This window comes from Cetorhinus maximus, chromosome 1, assembly GCF_964194155.1.
Source record: "Cetorhinus maximus chromosome 1, sCetMax3.hap1.1, whole genome shotgun sequence".
Lineage (NCBI taxonomy): Eukaryota > Metazoa > Chordata > Chondrichthyes > Lamniformes > Cetorhinidae > Cetorhinus > Cetorhinus maximus.
Window position 1 is genome coordinate 99,444,261 of NC_135879.1, and position 17,328 is coordinate 99,461,588.

Sequence of the window (17,328 nt, forward strand, 5' to 3'; positions counted from 1 at the left end):
TGTGCTGCTGTACAACTGCACAGTTTAGAGGGAATATTGTTCCTAAACAAAAATCTACAATGCGGCCTTGATAACGACACTTGAGAAGTTGCAACATGCTTGGGAAGAGACAATACGCTGTTAGTTTTTGGGGGTGTCGTCGGCCTCTATTTAAGGATGATGTACTCAGGGTTTCTGTCATAGGTCTTTATGTGACTGAATAGGCAGATTTTTGGGCTGCAAATCTTTGGGCACATGGGGCATCCCACGAGGTAGGGAGTCCTGGAGTGCAGGATTTGCTTCCTTTTCTGCCTTTTCTTTCCTTCTCTGCCACTGCTTTGCCTCATCATTAAGGTGTTTGGACTCAAAGCGTGATGCAATCTGATGGACAAGTTGTCACCATTTTGAATGTTTAGTAGCAAGCTCCTCCCAGTCATTAATGCCAATGCTGCCACTCTTCAAGTAAAGCTTCAAATTGTCTTTGAAGCGTTTTCTTTGTTCCTTCCTAGAATACTGGCCATTTGAAAGTTGAGAAACAGGACCTGTCAGGGGAGATGCTTTTCAGGGATGTAACTATCAGGGGAAACTAAAGAATATCACATTTTGGATTTGCAGAAGGCATTCAATAAGGTACTACATAAGAGGTTGTACACAAGATTAGAGCTCATGAGAGGAGAGGTAAGTATCAGCATGGATTGAGGATTGGTTAATTGACAGAAAATGGAGAGTAGGAGCAAATGGGTCACTTTTGGAATGGCAGGGTGTCACTAATGGAGTGCCACAAGAATCCGTGTTTGGGTCAACTATTTAAGATCAGTGACTTAGATGATTGAACTGAATGAAGAGTAATAAATATTAGTTTGCGGGCAACACAAAACTAGGTGGGAATATAAAACAATGGTGGACACACAATGACTAAAATTTAAAGAATGAAAACATAGAATTTGCAACAAATATACATTCCTTTAAAGCACAAAGACCTCACAGAGAAAGTAGTTAAATCATGGCTAACGACGAGTTAAAGATTGTAATAGATCAAAGGAAGAGGCTTATAATATTGCCAAAAAGAGGACCTGAGGATTGGGAGGATTTTTAAGATTCAACAAAGGAAGACCAAGAAATTGATGAGGAAAGAGAATGTGAGAGGTAGACTAGCAAGTGACATAAAACAGATTGTAAACCTTTCTATAGGTATGTAAATAGGAAGAGATTAATCAAAGTCAATATGGGCCCTTTAGAGGCAGAGACAGGTGAAATTATAATGGGGAATAAGGAAATGGCAAAGACATTTAACTTTGTATCTATTTTCACAGTACAAGAAACAAAAAACATTCAGGATGTAATAGGGAACCAATGATCAAGCAATAATAAGAAACTAAAGAAATCAGTCTGAGCTTTTTTAAAAAGTGCTGGTGAATTTAATGAGACAAAGTGGCGAAAGATCCCCTGGGCCTGACAATCTACATCCGAGCGTTTTAAAAGAGGTAGCTGTAGAGTAGTGGCCTTGGTTTTGACCTGCCGCAATTCTTTAGATTCTGGAACAATTCCCAAGGAAGGTAGCAAACACAGCCCGCTATTTAAGAAAGGAGGAAGAGAGAAACAGAACTGTAAGACAGTTAGCCTAACATCAGTAGCTGGCAAAATGGTAGAATCTATTATTAGGGGTATGGTAACAGGGCACTTAGAAAATCATCATAACTGTACAATTAAGCAGAGTTAACACTGATTTCTGAAAGGAAAATTATGCTTGACAAATCTGTTAAGAGCTTTTTTGAGAATGTAATTTGTAAGATTGATATGGAGGAAACCATTGGATGCAATGTATTTGGATTTTCAAAAAGCATTTGATAAGGTGCCACATAAGGGGTTGTTACACAAAATTAGGACTCATGAAATTAGAGGTGATACATTAACATGGATTGAGAATTAGTTAGTAGACTGAAAGTAGGAATTAACAGGATATTTTCAGGTTAGCAAGTTGTAACTAGCAGAGTACTGCAAGCATCAGGATTTGGGCCTCAGTTAGTTACAATCTATTAGTGACTTAGATGAGGGAACTGAGTCATGAAGTAAACAGTGAGGCGGACGCAAAGAGGCAGCTGAAGAGTATCTACGGGTTGAGGAAGTGGGAAAAAACATGGTAGATGGAATACAATGTGGTGAAGTGTGAAGTTATCCACTTCAGTATGGAAAAAATAAAGAAGCAGCATTTTTTTTTGAATGGTGAAAGACTGGAAAATGTTTGAATTCAGTGGTATCTGAGTGTCCTTGTCAATCACAGAAAGTTAACATGCAGGTACAGCAAGCAATTAGGAAGGCAAATGATATGTTAGCTTTTGTTGCAAAGAAATTGGAATAGAAGAGAAAATCAGTCTCCCTCCAATTATACAGAACTTTGGTGAGGCCACATCTCGAGTTCTGGATGCTCCCTCCTGAGAGGGAATGCAACAAGGTTCACCAGACTGGATCCTGGGATGAGGGGATTGTTCTATGAGGAGAAATTAGAAGAATGTGAGGTGACCTCATAGAAACATGTAAAATTCTTCAGGGGTTTGATGTGAGAGAGGCTGAGAAAATGTTTCCCTGGCTGAGGAATCTAGAACACAGGTATACAGCTTTAGAAAAAAGGGTCAACAATTTAGGACTGAGGTGAAGAGAAACTTCTTAATTCAAAGGGCCATGAATTTTGGAAATTCTCTACCCCAGAGAGCTGTGGATGCTTGATCGTTGTGTATATTCAAGATAGAGGTTGATAGATTTTGGGGTTTTAAGAAAATATGTAGGAAGGTGGAGGTTAGGTAGAAGATCAGCCATGATCTCGTGAATGGCAGAACAGATCTGAAGGGTCTAATGGCCTAGCCAAGCTCCTATTTCTGAGGGGTGCACAAAGTGACTGTAAAGGGATATAGACTGGTTAAGTGGTTGGAAAGAAGGTGGGAGATTGAGTATAATGTGGGGAAGTATGAAAGCTCATTTAGATATGAAAGATGAAAAAGCAGAATATTAAAAGGTGAGAAACTCATGAATGTTACTATTTAAAAGGCTTTAGATGTCTTTGTTCAGGAATCACAAGGTTAACATGCAAATACAGCAAGCAATTAGCAAGGCAAATGGTATGTTTGCTTTCATTGCAAGCAGGTTGGAGAATAAGAGTACTACAGTTATGAAACATTTTGTTATGATAATACCTGGAAACCTGTGTACAGTTTTGCCCTCGTTGCTTAAGAAAGGTTATACTTGCCTTCAAAGGGGTACAATAAGAGTTCACTAGATTGATGTGGAATGAGAGAGCTGTCCTACGAGGAGAGATTGAGTAGAATGGGCCTGTATTCTCTGGAGATCAGAAGTCTGAGAGATGATCTCATTGAAACGTATAAAATTCTTAGAGGGCCTTACAGGGAGGGTGCTGAGAGGATGTTTCCCTGACTGGGGAGCCCAGAACAGAAACTTTAGTCTCAGATAAGGTGTTGGCCATTTAGGACAAAGGTGAGAAATTTCCTCACTGGGGTTTGTGAATCTTTTGGAATTCTCTACCCCAGAGTCCTATGGATGCTCAGTCAATGAATGTATTCAAGACTGAGATTTGATGTAAAATAAAATACTGCAAATGCCGGAAATCTGAAACAAAAACAGCTAGTGCTGGAAATACTAGCAGGTCAGGCAGCATCTGTGGCGAGAAACCGAGTTAACATTTCAGCTCAAGGTGACCTTTCATCAGAACTGATTTTGAACACCTCTATGAAATCTCCTGTTAATCTTCTCTTCTCCAAGGAGAACAGCCTTGGCTTTGCCAATCTATCCATGTAACTGAAGGGTCTTATCCTTGAAACCATTCTCATAAATCTTTTCTGCATCCTTTCCAATGCTTTCATGTCCTTCCTAAAAGATGTTGCCCAGAATTCGACACTATACTCCAGTTGAGGCTGAACCAGTATTTTATAAAGGTTCACCATAACTTCCTTGCTTTTGTACACTCTGCCTCTAATTATAAAGCCCAGGATTCCATATGCCTTATTAACTGCTTTCTCAACCCACCAGGCCACCTTCAACCATTTGTGCATGTATGCCCCCCCAGGTCCCTTTACTGTTGCATCCCCTTTAGAATTGTATCCTTTATATTGCCTTTTCTCGTTCTTTCTACCAAAATATATCAGTTCACATTTCTCTGCATGTAACTTCATTTGCCAGGTGTCCACCCATTCCACCAGTCTGCCTATGTCCTCTTGAAGCCTATCATTATCCTCCCCACAGTCCACAATACTTGAAGTTTTGTGTTATCTGCAAACTTTAAAATTGTGCCCTGCACACCCATGTCTTGTCATTAATATGTATCAATAAAAACAAAGATCTTGGGGAACCTTGCTGTATATCTTGCTCCAGTTCGGAAAAACAACCATTCACCACTACTCTATTTCCTGTCACTCGGCCAACTTTGTATTCATGCTGCCACTGTGCTTTTTATTCCATACGCTTCAACTTTGCTGGCAACCCTATTGTGTCACTTTATCCAATGTCTTTTGGAAGTCAATATTCACCACATTGACTATATTACCTTCATCGACCCTCTCTGTTACATACTTCAATTATATCAAAGAAAACCAACTTCCATTTACGTAATGCTTCCTGTATGGAAAAATGTTCCAAGGTGCTTCACAAAGGAATAATCAGGCAAAAAGAACACGATCCCAAAGGATTTTTTTTGGTGATTCATTCTCTGGTTGTGGACAATGCTGCCAGGGGCATAACTTTTTGCACATGCCTGTTTGCCTTTGAAGGTGGTGGGCTGCCTTCTTGATCCATTGAAGACCATGTTGTGATGATGCTGCCGCAGTGCTATTAGGTAGGAAGTTGAAGGATTTTAACCCAGCAAAGATGAAAGAACAGCAATTATATGTCCAAGTCAGAGTGGTGTGTGACTTGGAGTTGATAGTGTTCCCATGTGCCTGCTGCCCTTCTAGGTATTAGGTAGTAAGGGGAGAGTTCGAAGGTGAGTTGCTGCAGTACATCTTACAGGTAATACACACTGCAACCACAGTGTGCTGATGGTGGAAGGGGTGGATGTTTAGGATGCTGCACTTCACTTAGGAGTTTTGATATTGACTTCGAGTCCTGGTAGAAGCTTGGCAGGATTGCTGAATCTGGCGCAACCAAAAAACAATGCAGCCTCCTTCGAGAGTGAGCGCACATCAGAGACAGAGAGAGAACACATGGAGACGAAATCCCGAGCCAGCAACTTGTCTGCAATATCCTGTCCTATTCGCAGCAGACCCCCCCCCCAGGCACAGATCAGCCTTGGCAGTCACCTACGTACCCACTGTAACCCTACCAAACACCCCAGATAATGTGGTCATCTTCGTCTGGAAAAATGAAGAAGAAGGAGAGAATGTTTAGGCTAGTGGATCAAGCAGAACTGCTTTATCATGCATGGCGCTGAGTGTTCTGAGCATTGGAGCTGCACTGATCCAGGCAACTGCAGAATATTTCAGCACTCTGTATGTGCCTTTAAGGTGATGCAGAGCCTTTGGAAATGGGAGGTAAGCTATTTGCTGGAGTCTGCACAGCCTTCACTCTAGTAGCTCTAGCAATTACATGGCTGAGCCAATTGAGTTCTAATGATTGGTAACTCCCAAGATGTTGGTGGGGTACTCAGCAATGGTAATGTCATTGAAAGATAAAGGTAGGTGGCTAAGCACTCTTTTGTTTGAGACAGCTATTGCCTGGTTCTTGTGCGTGAATCAAGGGATATAGGGAATTGCCAGGAAAGTGGAGTTGAAGCCCAGGATTAGCCATGATCATATTGAATGGCAGAGCAAGCTAGACGAGCTGTCTGATATTCCTCTCCTATTTCTTATGGTCTTATGAACATTACTCACAATTGGTCAGCTTAAGCTTGGATATTAGAAGAGGTGACAAAAAGTTTGGTCAGGGGTGAGTTTTAAGGAGGGTTTTAAGAAGTGGAAGGGGTCAAGAGGCAAAGAGTTTTAAGGAGGGAATTCCAGAGCTTGGAGCCTAGAGCTGGAGGATTAGCAATCAGTGGTGGGGTGAAGTGGGAAGGTGCAGTAGAGGGCCAGCATCAAAGTAACATAGGGATTTAAACAAGGAGTTGCAAAAAGATGAGCATGGGTTTGGGGAACAGCAAAACACTATTGAGCTCTTGGAAGAGGAAAGGGAGATTGTTGATGTTGCAAGGACATTGGGAAGGTGTTTTTTTTGAGAGGGGACCAATAATTTAGAAAGAGAGGGTGATAGTACCTATAAAACCATAAGACTGAAGGAGCAGAAGTAGGCTATTTGGCCCATCGAGCCTGCTCCGCCATTCAATGAGATCATGGCTGATCTGATAATCCTCAACTCCACTTTTCCTGCCTTTTCCTCATACCCTTACTGATTAAAAATCTGTCTATCTCAGCCTTGAATATACTTAACAACCCAGCCTCTACAGCCCTCTGTGGTAAAGAATTCCACAGATTAACTACCCTCTGAGAGAAGAAATTCCTCCTCATCTCTGTCTTAAATGGGCGACCCCTTAATCTGAGATTATGCCCTCTGGTCCGAGACTCTCCCACAAGGGAAAACAACCTCTCAGCATCTACTCTGTCAAGCCCCCTAAGAATCTTATGTTTCAATAAGATTGCCTCTCATTCTTCTATACTCCGTTCTATACTCCTATACTCCTCTTCTATACACCTTCTGCACTCCCCTTCTGCAGTTATTCTTCTATACTTGAAGAGACAAACCAAAGTAAAATACCAGGTATCTTAGGGAACAGAAGTTGGGTGCTTCAGCTTGGTGGGAAAGGGGAAGAGGAATGTATGTTCTGAAACTCAGTGAGAAAAAGGTTGTTGAGGTGAGGGTGCACAAAGGAGGGGTTTAAAGACATGGCTCAAAGTGGAGAAAATGAGCTGGTGTTATCTTCGTTTTTCAGGATGATCTGAGAGTAGTTTTCTGATAGGGGACAGCGTGGCCCAGTAACACATGACGTGGTGTATTCAGTTTTGGATGGCTAAACCAGTTATATGCGAGACAGGCTCAAGTCTGTGCCCCCCTGAAGTTTGAGGGAACAAAAATGAAGGTCATAGCTGAGGGATCAACAATGGGAGAGATCAAAGTTTTGCTGATACAGAGCATCGAGGATGGAGATGAGGAATTGGTTGAGTAGATTACAGAAGTATTATGGCAAATGGAGGGCCAAAGGCCAATCAGTTGGCAGCCTAACTAGTAGAGTGCTTCAGGTCCTTGGGTTCAAAAAACAGCCATTGAGCTCAACAAACCAGTTCTTAATTAAAATTAAAATCAAGGTCTCTTTCTCCTTGCCGTTCCCTTTAACCATGTTTCTCCGCAGGAAATCATTAATTACTACTTAAATTAATTGATATTATCTGGTTCAATACCCATTGATAACTATTCAGATCTATTACCCATTGGTCGGAATAAGTTCCATCTCACTACTGAAGAGCATTTCTGGGTTGCTTTTTTCTATCTTTTCATAGCCTCTGACCAATGATGCCTCTTGTTTTAAGGGCTACTATATTCCTCTGAATTTGTAACAGCAATTAATTTTGTCTGTATTGTACTGCAGATGATGAGAAATAAGACTGATTCAAGAATATACTGCAATTCTGTATTTCAGAACAACACCTTCCCTCCCCACCCTCTACCCTCCGCTTTCCTAGTGCAGTACGGGTGGTCAAACATTGAGATGATGAATAGCACAAGTAGTTCTAGGGTATATACAACAATAAAAACAGCAACTTTAACTTATATCGTTTCTTCAAAGCAGAAAGCATATCAAGGTGGCTCAGTGGAGTAGAAATAAAAGATGAAGGACTGAGCAGCAAGGTATAATGGAAGAATTAGAAGAAGTGAACAAAAGCTTGATCAAAATATTTTTCTGGGTTTTTTAAGGTAGAGAGAGAAGCGGAGAGCTTAAACGAAGATGTTTTTTTTAGAGATTAGTGACAGTTTTGCTATGGATAGGAAGAAACTTAAATTGAGAACTACTTAAAATGACGGAAAGTAGGGAGGGAATTAAGGAAAGAGATTGGTTATGGAGAAGGTAGGATATATGGGAGAGGACTTTCCAAGTAAGGGAGTTAGGGGGTCAGGGAAGAGGTGGGAGGTCTGACGATCTGAGGGGGTGCAGATAATGGTTGACATGGCATATGAATGATCTAAATCTTAGAAATGACCAAATACATGATTGGTTTGTACTTCAATTCCCTTCCCCTGACTGCTCTACCATGGCTTCCAATGCATGAAAAGGACCCATGGGTCATCCTTGACCTAGAGATTGATCATGCTGTAATAGGATGACTTTGCTGAAGATAGCAAGACATGATGGTACTTAATATGATTCAGTCAGGTTTGGTGGTGAATGACCAGCACACATACCAGTTCACTCATGTTGGCGACCTTTGAACTCAAGAGAGGCTGGAGATTTTTGCAGTAAATAACAGGAGTAAATGATTTCATGAGAATGAGGGCATCAAAGGCAGAAGACTGAAGATTCATAATGGGAGCGGTTTTGTCACAGGTGAAGACTCAGGGGAGAGGGAGTTTGAGAATAAATTAGTGAAGGAACTGGGGAGAGTTATTCTGTAGCAGTGGGGCTGCAGACTGTAAAGAGATGTAAGTGGTAAGAGTGAACAGAAAGTAATCCTAGAGATAGCCTCATCGATGTTTGGGACCTCTAGCTTCATCGATGTTTGGGACCTTTAAAGTGGAGAGGCTGAAAATGATTGAATTTATATGGCAGAAATTGAGTTAAGATTGAACAGGGAAATTCCAGGGGAGTTGAGGCATAGGTTAATATCAGCAAAGGTGAGGAGTTTTATGGTGCAAAGTAAAAAGACATTGGTGGGGAAGTTGGCACAGAGTTTGGTAGAGTAGAGAGGGCCAGCCCTTCCAGTTCTCACATGAGAAGAAAGGAAGACAAAATTATCAAGAAACAAATAGAATGCAAAGAAAAAAGATAAAGCACAACAATTAGTTTAGCATCATCAAATGCCCTGCAGCAACTTGCATCAAAAATGCAAGATGAAAACGTTTTAAAAGAAATGTCAGGAGTTGTGATGTGATGATCAGTTGCATTTTCCACAGCATTATACTGATTAATTTGAAATCTCTTATTCTTTACATTCACCAATATTTAGTTTTAAATGTTTATTACACGCAAGTTTTAAGGGAAGTGGGATCAATGGAAGAGAGTGAGCTCGCCAGAGGAAGTGAAGATGCCAAAGTAGTAAGGAATGCAGCTGAGCTGGGACTTGACAAGAGTTATGCTAATTCCATCACTGTTAAGGCAAGGCAGGTGGTGATCCGCCATCATAAGAAATAGGAGCAGGAGATACTCGTAATCGTAGTCAGATGGGCATGCGTCCCTACATCTAAACAAGGTTTTTGTCAATACCAAGATGGTGATAGATTCATTCACTGTTAGATTATAGATAATGGGAGCCTTGTTTTCAAGAGAGTGAACACTCTCCAGAACAGTATGGAACAGGCATATGATTTATGACCTGTCCCCTGGATCAGTAGTCAGTCAATGGAATAGGCAAGATGGAGAGATGATTAGAGAGGCTGGCCCTATGAGATGGTCACTGGAAGAGTAATACAGTTGGAATTGCTGCCAAGAGAGAGCCAGTGATTGAAGCCTCAACAGACTGAAAATACTGAGGGCAAAACAGTGAGACTTTGGAAAGCTGGTTTAAAAAAAAGGTTCGATAAGAAATTATTGTGGGGGAAGGGATCAGGGAGGCACCGCTGGCAGAGGGGTGGGCTTTGTGGCATGGCCAAATGAGCTGAGGACAGTGGGTGAGCAATGTGCTGAGATGAGCAAAAGAAAAAAGTTGGTGTGTGAAGCTTCAGCCTGGGAAAAAGAAGTCTTGAAAAATAATTTCTTCACCACATTTCACCTTGTAGTTCCGTGGTTGAATAATGTATTCTAGGCTAGTCCATTGTAGCCATAAATTTACATAATATCTCAGCAATTTATGGGTATTTATAAAATTGACAACTTGATCATTCATCTGCTATGCCATTCTTGTTTCTTTCACCACCTCCAAACCGCCACCGCCCCCCCACTCCACCCTCACAAATTTTGTACATACCGAATTAAAGTGTTGCATACAGCAGATTATGATGTATGGCACCCTAAACTTAAAGCATGTTTGTTTTAAAAAAAACATGGTTAATGAATGTTTAAAAATAAATTTTGGTGAATGTCAAGAATAAGAGATTTCAAATTAGTCAATTTAATGCTGGGGAAAATGCAATTGATCATCACATCACGTTTTCATCTTGCATATTTGATGCAATTTGCCACAGAACATTTGACAATGCTAAAATAATTGTTGTGCTTTACTTTTCTTTGCGTTCTATTTGTATCTTGTTAATTTTGTCCTTTTTTTTAAATGTAAAAACTGGTGTGGTTAACCCTCTCTGCTCCCAGCAAGTGACAGAATTCCCCCAGTGCCATTTATCCACAAGTGATGGAGAAGCCACGTTGACATACTCCATTGACGCTCTCCAGCCAAACCACAGTTAAGAGAAAAGTGCAAGTAATGAAAAGCTGTTGCCTCTGAAAATCATTCAGGCAACATCGGAGCTTGCGTTCACAGCTGATCTGCCAGCTGGGAATTAAGCTGATCACTTGCCCTTAATACAGGCAGCATGACGGGTCATGGCAGACACACTGTGCCTCATTCAGCTAGACCAGCTCAGAAGATTATTAAGACTAAAATAGGTGACAACCCTTTTTGTTGTTGTATTTATATTGCAGTACCTTTATAAAATTTAAGCTGAGTTTATTTAACATCCTTGCCCAAGCTACCAGGAATGGTACACATTATGATAGTGATTAACTTATTGTCATTTTAATGTATTTGTGGACTTTTTATATTAATGGACATCGTTAATCTTCAATTAATATAAAATTTAAACTTTTCGTTTTAGATACTGTGATTGTTTTGCAAATGGTGAATTTTGCAATAACTGCAACTGTACTAACTGCTTCAACAATCTGGAACATGAAGCTGAGCGGCTAAAAGCAATAAAGGTGAGATTCTGTCGTACCTCTAGAATGTAAAGATGCAGCATTAAAAGTTATCTGACAAGGGCATGCCCAGGATTGATCGTGGGATCTTTTCTGCCCAGGATGCCCACTAACCTCACCAAGCTACTTTCATCCTTTTCACTCCACCCACCAGTACCCATTTCGGACTCTGCCAATGAATGAACAATCACTTCTGCTGTCTGCATTTCCTTCCAGCAAGCCTAGCCGAAAATGCATATGTTACTGACAGATGGACATTGGTTTGGACTCGATTGTGATGTCCCAGTAGCTCAATAGTTAAAGTTCATGTGTGAAGATTAGACACTTGGGCAGGGTATCAGAGGGTGCATGGAAACCTCAAATTTGTACTAGCAAGTATTTAGTGTTTTCAGAAAAGGAGTGAACTAGAGAATTGACAATGGGACAAAAAAGCAAAAACTAATTTCTTTTCCTGGCTAAAAGCAAAATATTGCGGATGCTGGAAATCTGAAACAAAAACAAAAATAGCTGGAAAAACTCAGCAAAACTCAACTCCTGGCTGTTGAGTCAGATGTGATTTTGGGGCTGAATATCTTCAGCTGCTTCACCTACATAAGGTCAGAAGTGGGGATGTCCACTGATGATTGCACCGTGTTCAGCACCATTCGTGACTTCTCAGATACTGAAGCAGTCCATGTCCAAATGCAGCAAGACCTGGACAATATCCAGGCTTGGACTGACAAGTGGCAAGTAACATTCATGCCACATAAATGCCAGAAAATGACCCATTTCCAACAAGAGAGAATCTAACCTTGAATCTTGACATTCAATGGCATTACCATCACTGAATCCCCTGCTATCAACATCCTAGGGGTTACCATTGACCAGAAACAAAACTGGACTCGCCATATAAATACTGTGGTTACAAGAGCAGGTCAGAGGCTAGGAATCCTGTGGCAAATAACTCACCTCCTGACTCCCCAAAGCCTATCCACCATCTACAAGGCACAAGCCAGGAGTGTGTGGAATACGCCTCACTTGCCTGGATGAGTGTACCTCCAACAACACTCAAAAAGCTTGACACCATCCAGGACAAAGAAGTCTGCTTGATTAGCACCACATCCACAAACATTCACTCCCTCGACCACTAACGCACAGTAGCAGCAGTGTGTACCATCTACAAGATGCACTGCAGGAGCTCACCAAGCCTCCTTTGACAGAACCTTCCAAACCCATGACCACTACCATCTAGAAGGATAAGGGCAGCAGACACATAGGAACAACAACACCTGGAAGTTCCCCTCCAAGCCACTCACTAACCTGATTTAGAACTAAATCACCATTCCTTTAATGTTGCTGGGCCAAAATCCTGGAGCTCCCTCCCTAGCAGCACTGTGGGTGTACCTACACCACTTGGATTGCAGAGGTTCAAGAAGGCAACTCACCACCATGTTCTGGAAGGGCAATTAGAGATGGACAGTAAATGCTGGCCTAGCCAGCAACACCCCATCCCCTGAACAAATAAAAGAAAAGGGCTTGGATGTCATGACCCAGTGTTGCCAAGCGTGTGTGTAACCAACTGACCAGAGGTCCTAAATAGAAATGTTGATGAGTATTTTTCCAGCCAACCCCAATGAATGTGTTGATGCAGTGATGTAGGAATTTTGCAGATTTACTTTTGTATTTCGGGGAGAATGAGCTCAGCGGTTAGATTGGCTTCTTTTATTGAAAGCTGAGCATGGAATGTGCCAGCCAAAAGATGTTAAAGTACTCAAACAGAAGAAGTAAATGCCCTTATTCTTTGTTGAATTCATGATCCCAAAATAAAATTATCCTCTATGCGCCATGGGAAACTCTTCTCCCTTAAGGTCCTGTACATTAGCAAATTTAAAGATTTTTGCACAGGAAGCCACTTCGATAATTTTACGTATGTGATTTAGATTCCACATGGGAAGGGATTTTGCACACTCCTTTCCACTGTTTTTACCATACATTTTTTTTTATTTCAGCATCTTTTGCATGCTGTAATTGACCTAGCATCGATTACCCTTTCCTAGTCCTCTGGGTGGCCACCCATCAACTATCCTGAACACACTCTGCCTGTGGTGTGGCGCTTCCAGGAACATACAATCCAGTAACTTTCATCCTCTCTGATGCTCGGCAGTGACTCCAGCTACCGTTCAAGCTCGGGAGCCCTGAACACATGCTGAAGCAGCTGGAGACACACCATACACGTGTGTCACCCAAGACACATAAAGTGTCCTGAAGTTCCCACATGGTGCAGGAATTGCAAGCAGCAGGTCTCAATTGTCTACCCATGATCTTAAAAAAAAATCTCTACTCCCCCTTTTAGAATCTAGTTAGTACCTTGTTGTGACAATTAATTTTAATTAATGCCTTTAGACCTGATATGTGTTAATACTGTTTCTTATTAATTCACTTCTGTTATACTTGCACCAATTTGTAATTTTTGATTTCCTGGCTTGTAGTTTAAACCAATGCCCTTGTTTACAGAGGAAAAAAAGAAATACCCACCAACCAATCCACTTATCTGCTTTCCTGTGATGTTGCACATGGACTTTTCTTTTTAGGAATGGCATCAGTCCACTCCAAACCTAGCTTTTTGTACCCTTGCCGATCTCTCTCTGTTTCTTCTCTCGGGCCTCAGGTCACCATTTGTTAACCCTCGCTGGTCTTGCTCTGCTCCTGCGACATTTATTTCCTGAAGTCTTCTGTTCATGCATAAAATTAGTTGCGCTTCCACGTCCTCATCTTCAAGTCTTTGAAGGCTTGTTTCACTCTCCTGTGAGGCAAAAATATTGATTAAATATCCACCATATTGTCTACCTACCTTAATTTTTGAAGCTTTTGTTATTTCTCTAATACACTGGCTGCAATTTCTTTTTCATATTACTTGTGACAACATTTTTACCTCTCTTTGATTTAGTGGCTCTTTTCATAAATCATGTCACTGGATATGTTTTACATTTTAAAAAAATCAGAATCATGTATTATGTACATCCTGATAAAATATTGTAACTCTTGTCAGAGGAATAATTCAAATTTAAACAATTTGATGTGATTAGTTCAGTTTGTACATAGCAGTTCCACGTTACATTTGTCTGCAAATATTCAGATAGTCTGCTTTGTATATAAAGATTAATAGTGTTGTGTGGTTGTTAAATTACTGCACTGGTAATCTGAAATACTGGACTAATCAATATACATTAGATCAGTTCCCACTGTGGTAGTTTTCAGAATTTAAACTCATTTTTTTAAAAGAATGAATAAATAAATTTGGAATAAAAAACTGATTTCAGTAAAAATAACTAGGAAGTTGTTGAAATGTCATACAAACCCAGCTGGTTCATTTATCTCCTTTTAGAGAAGGAAACCTGACACTTGGTCTATATGTGACTCCAGCCTCTCTCAATCATGGTTATAACCCCAGAAGTGGCCTAGCAAGCAACTCAGGTGTACAGAACAACTAGGGATAGACAATAAATGTCAACCTCACCAGTGACGTCAAAACCCCAAGAATTATCTTTATTTAAAAATGTGATTCAAGTTACTGAGTCTGATTTGAAAATCTCTAGAGAACTCATCAGTTTGAAACTCCTGAAAGAGAAAATTTAGCTTGAATATTTAATAAAACAGTTTAGATTTATTCAGCCTTCACAGTGTTCAAGAAATTTAATGAAAGGGAATTATCATGTTTAAGTTATGCTCAAAGCGTTAGCTTAGTTTTTAAAAGGTGTGATCTCAATTATTTTTTCCACTTAAGTGAAAAGTCTACTGCAAATATGGTTTGATTGTATGTTTAGCTTTTGTAAAGTAAATGTTAATATTTTAAACTTGAAATTTGGTCTGATACACAGGGGGGAGTTTTCCCCAGGCCTATGGAGGGTGAGAGCTAAAGGGGAGAAGGAAAAATAGAAAAATTGCCAATGGGCAGGTATCCAGATGTGTTCCTGCATCCTCCCACTTTTCCATGGGGCAGGTTGAATGTGCTGATGGTTACCCGCCCAACAGTGGCAGGAAGCTAATTGAACTTAAGAAACCAATTAAGAGGGATGTCCCCACTCAACCACAATCTGTAACCTGGCATATTCCCCACTATCATTATCACCAAGCCAGGGAATCAACCCTGGTTCAATGGAGAGTGCAGGAGGGAATGCCAGTAGCAGCACCAGGCATACCTAAAAATGAGGTGTCAACCTGGTGAAGCTACAACACAAGACTACTTGCGTGCCAAACAGCATAAACAGCAAGTGATAGACAGAGCTAAGCAATCCCACAGCCAATGGATCAGATCTAAGCTCTGCAGTCCTACCAGTTATGAATGGTGGTGGACAATTAAATAACTCACTGAAGGAGGAGACTCTACAAAATCCCCACCCACAATGATGGGGGAGCCCAACACGTCAGTGCAAAAAAAAAAAGGCTAAAGCATTTGCAACAATCTTCAGCCAGAAGTGCCAAATGGATGATCCATCTCGGCCTTCTCCTGAGGGCTGCAGCATCACAGATGCCAGTCTTCTGCCAATTCGATTCAAGAAACGACTGAAGGCACTGGATACTGCAAAGGCTATGAGCCCTAACAATATTCCAGCAATAGTACTGAAGACTTGTGCTCCAGAACTTGCCGCGCCTCTAGCCAAGCTGTTCCAGTACAGCTACAAGATGGCCATCTACCCAGCAAGGTGGAAAATTGCTGAGGTATCTCCTGTACACAAAAAACAGGATAAACCCAACCCGGCCGATTACGGCCCCATCAGTCTGCTCTTGATTATCAGTAAAGTGATGGAAGGGGCAATCAGCAGTGCTATCAAGCTGCACTTGCTTAGCAATAACCTGCTCACTGATTCTCAGTTCAGGCTCCACCAGGGTCACTCAGCTCCTGGCCTCATTACAGACAAGGTTCAAACCTGGACAAAAGAGCTGAATTCCAGAGGTGAGGTGAGAGTGACTGCCTTTAACATAAAGGCAGCAATTTGACCGAGAATGGCATCAAGGACCCTTAGCAAAACTGGAGTCAGTGGGAATCTGGGAAAACTCTCTGCTGATTGTACTAGGTATGACTGCAAAGGAAGATGGTTGTGGTTTTTCAAGGTCAATAATCTCAGTCCGGGATATTGCTGCAGGAGTTCCTCAGGATAGTGTCCTAAGCCATACCATCTTTAGCTGCTTCATCAACGACCTTCCTTCCATCATAAGGTCAGAAGTGGGGATATTCACTGATGATTGCACAATGTTCAGCACCATTCGCGACTCCTCAGATACTGAAGCAGCCAATGTTCAAATGCAGCAAGACCTGGACAATATCCAGGCTTGGGCTAACAAGCGACAAGTAAAATTTGTGCCACGCAAGTGCCAGGAAATTACCATCTCCAACAAGAAAGAATCTAACATCGCCCCTTGACATTCAATGGCATTACCATCGCTGAATACCCCACTATCAATATCCTGGGGTTACCATTGACTAGAAACTCAACTGTACTAGCCATATAAAAACTGTGGCTACAAGAGCAAGTCAGAGACTAGGAATCCTGCAGTGAGTAACTCACCCCCTGATTCCCCAAAGCCTGTCCACCATCTACAAAGTACAGGTCAGGAGTGTGATGGAATTCTCTCCACTTGTCTGGATAAGTACAGCTCCAACACTCAAGAAGCTTGACACTAACCACAAACATTCGCTCCCTCCACCGCTTACGCACAGTAGCAGCAGTGTGTACCATCAACAAGGTGAACTGCGGGAACTCACTAAGGCTCCTTAGACAGCACCTTCCAAACCCACGACCACTACCATCTAGGAAGACAAGGGCAGCAGACACATGGGAACACCACCATCTGCAAGTTACCCTCCAAGACACTCACCATCCTGACTTGGAAATATATCGCCGTTCCTTCACTGTCCTCCCTAACAGCACTGTGGGTGTACCTACACCACATGGACTGCAGCGGTTCAAGAAGGCAACTTACCACCACTACTCATGGGCAATTAGGGATGGGCAATAAATGCTGGCCTAGCTAGCGACGCCCACATCCCATGAATGAATTTTTTAAAAATGTGCATAAGTCATTGAAGGTGGAAGAACAGGTTGCAAGAGCAGTTAATAAAGCATACAATATCTTGGGCTTTAATTATTAGGGCATAAGAGTACAGGAGCAAGGAGGTTATGTTGAACTTTTAAATGCCACAAGTTCCATCTCCGCTGGAATATTATATCCAGTTAGGAAACATATGAGGCATTGAACAGAATGCAGAGAAGACCCACAAGAATGGTTCCAGGGATGAGGAACTCCAGTTATGAAAT

At 41.4% G+C, this 17,328-nt stretch overlaps 1 protein-coding gene across 6 annotated transcripts in view; it reads left to right on the forward strand.

The window, feature by feature from the left end:
* The window catches only part of lin54 (lin-54 DREAM MuvB core complex component), a 95,577-nt gene that overhangs the window by 53,365 nt on the left and 24,884 nt on the right, over positions 1–17,328 (forward strand). For all 6 annotated transcript variants that reach the window (XM_078544732.1, XM_078544763.1, XM_078544748.1 and 3 more), the window contains one exon: positions 10,933–11,035. In XM_078544732.1, the coding sequence (XP_078400858.1) occupies positions 10,933–11,035 (103 nt within the window). The remainder of the gene's footprint in view (positions 1–10,932; positions 11,036–17,328) is intronic.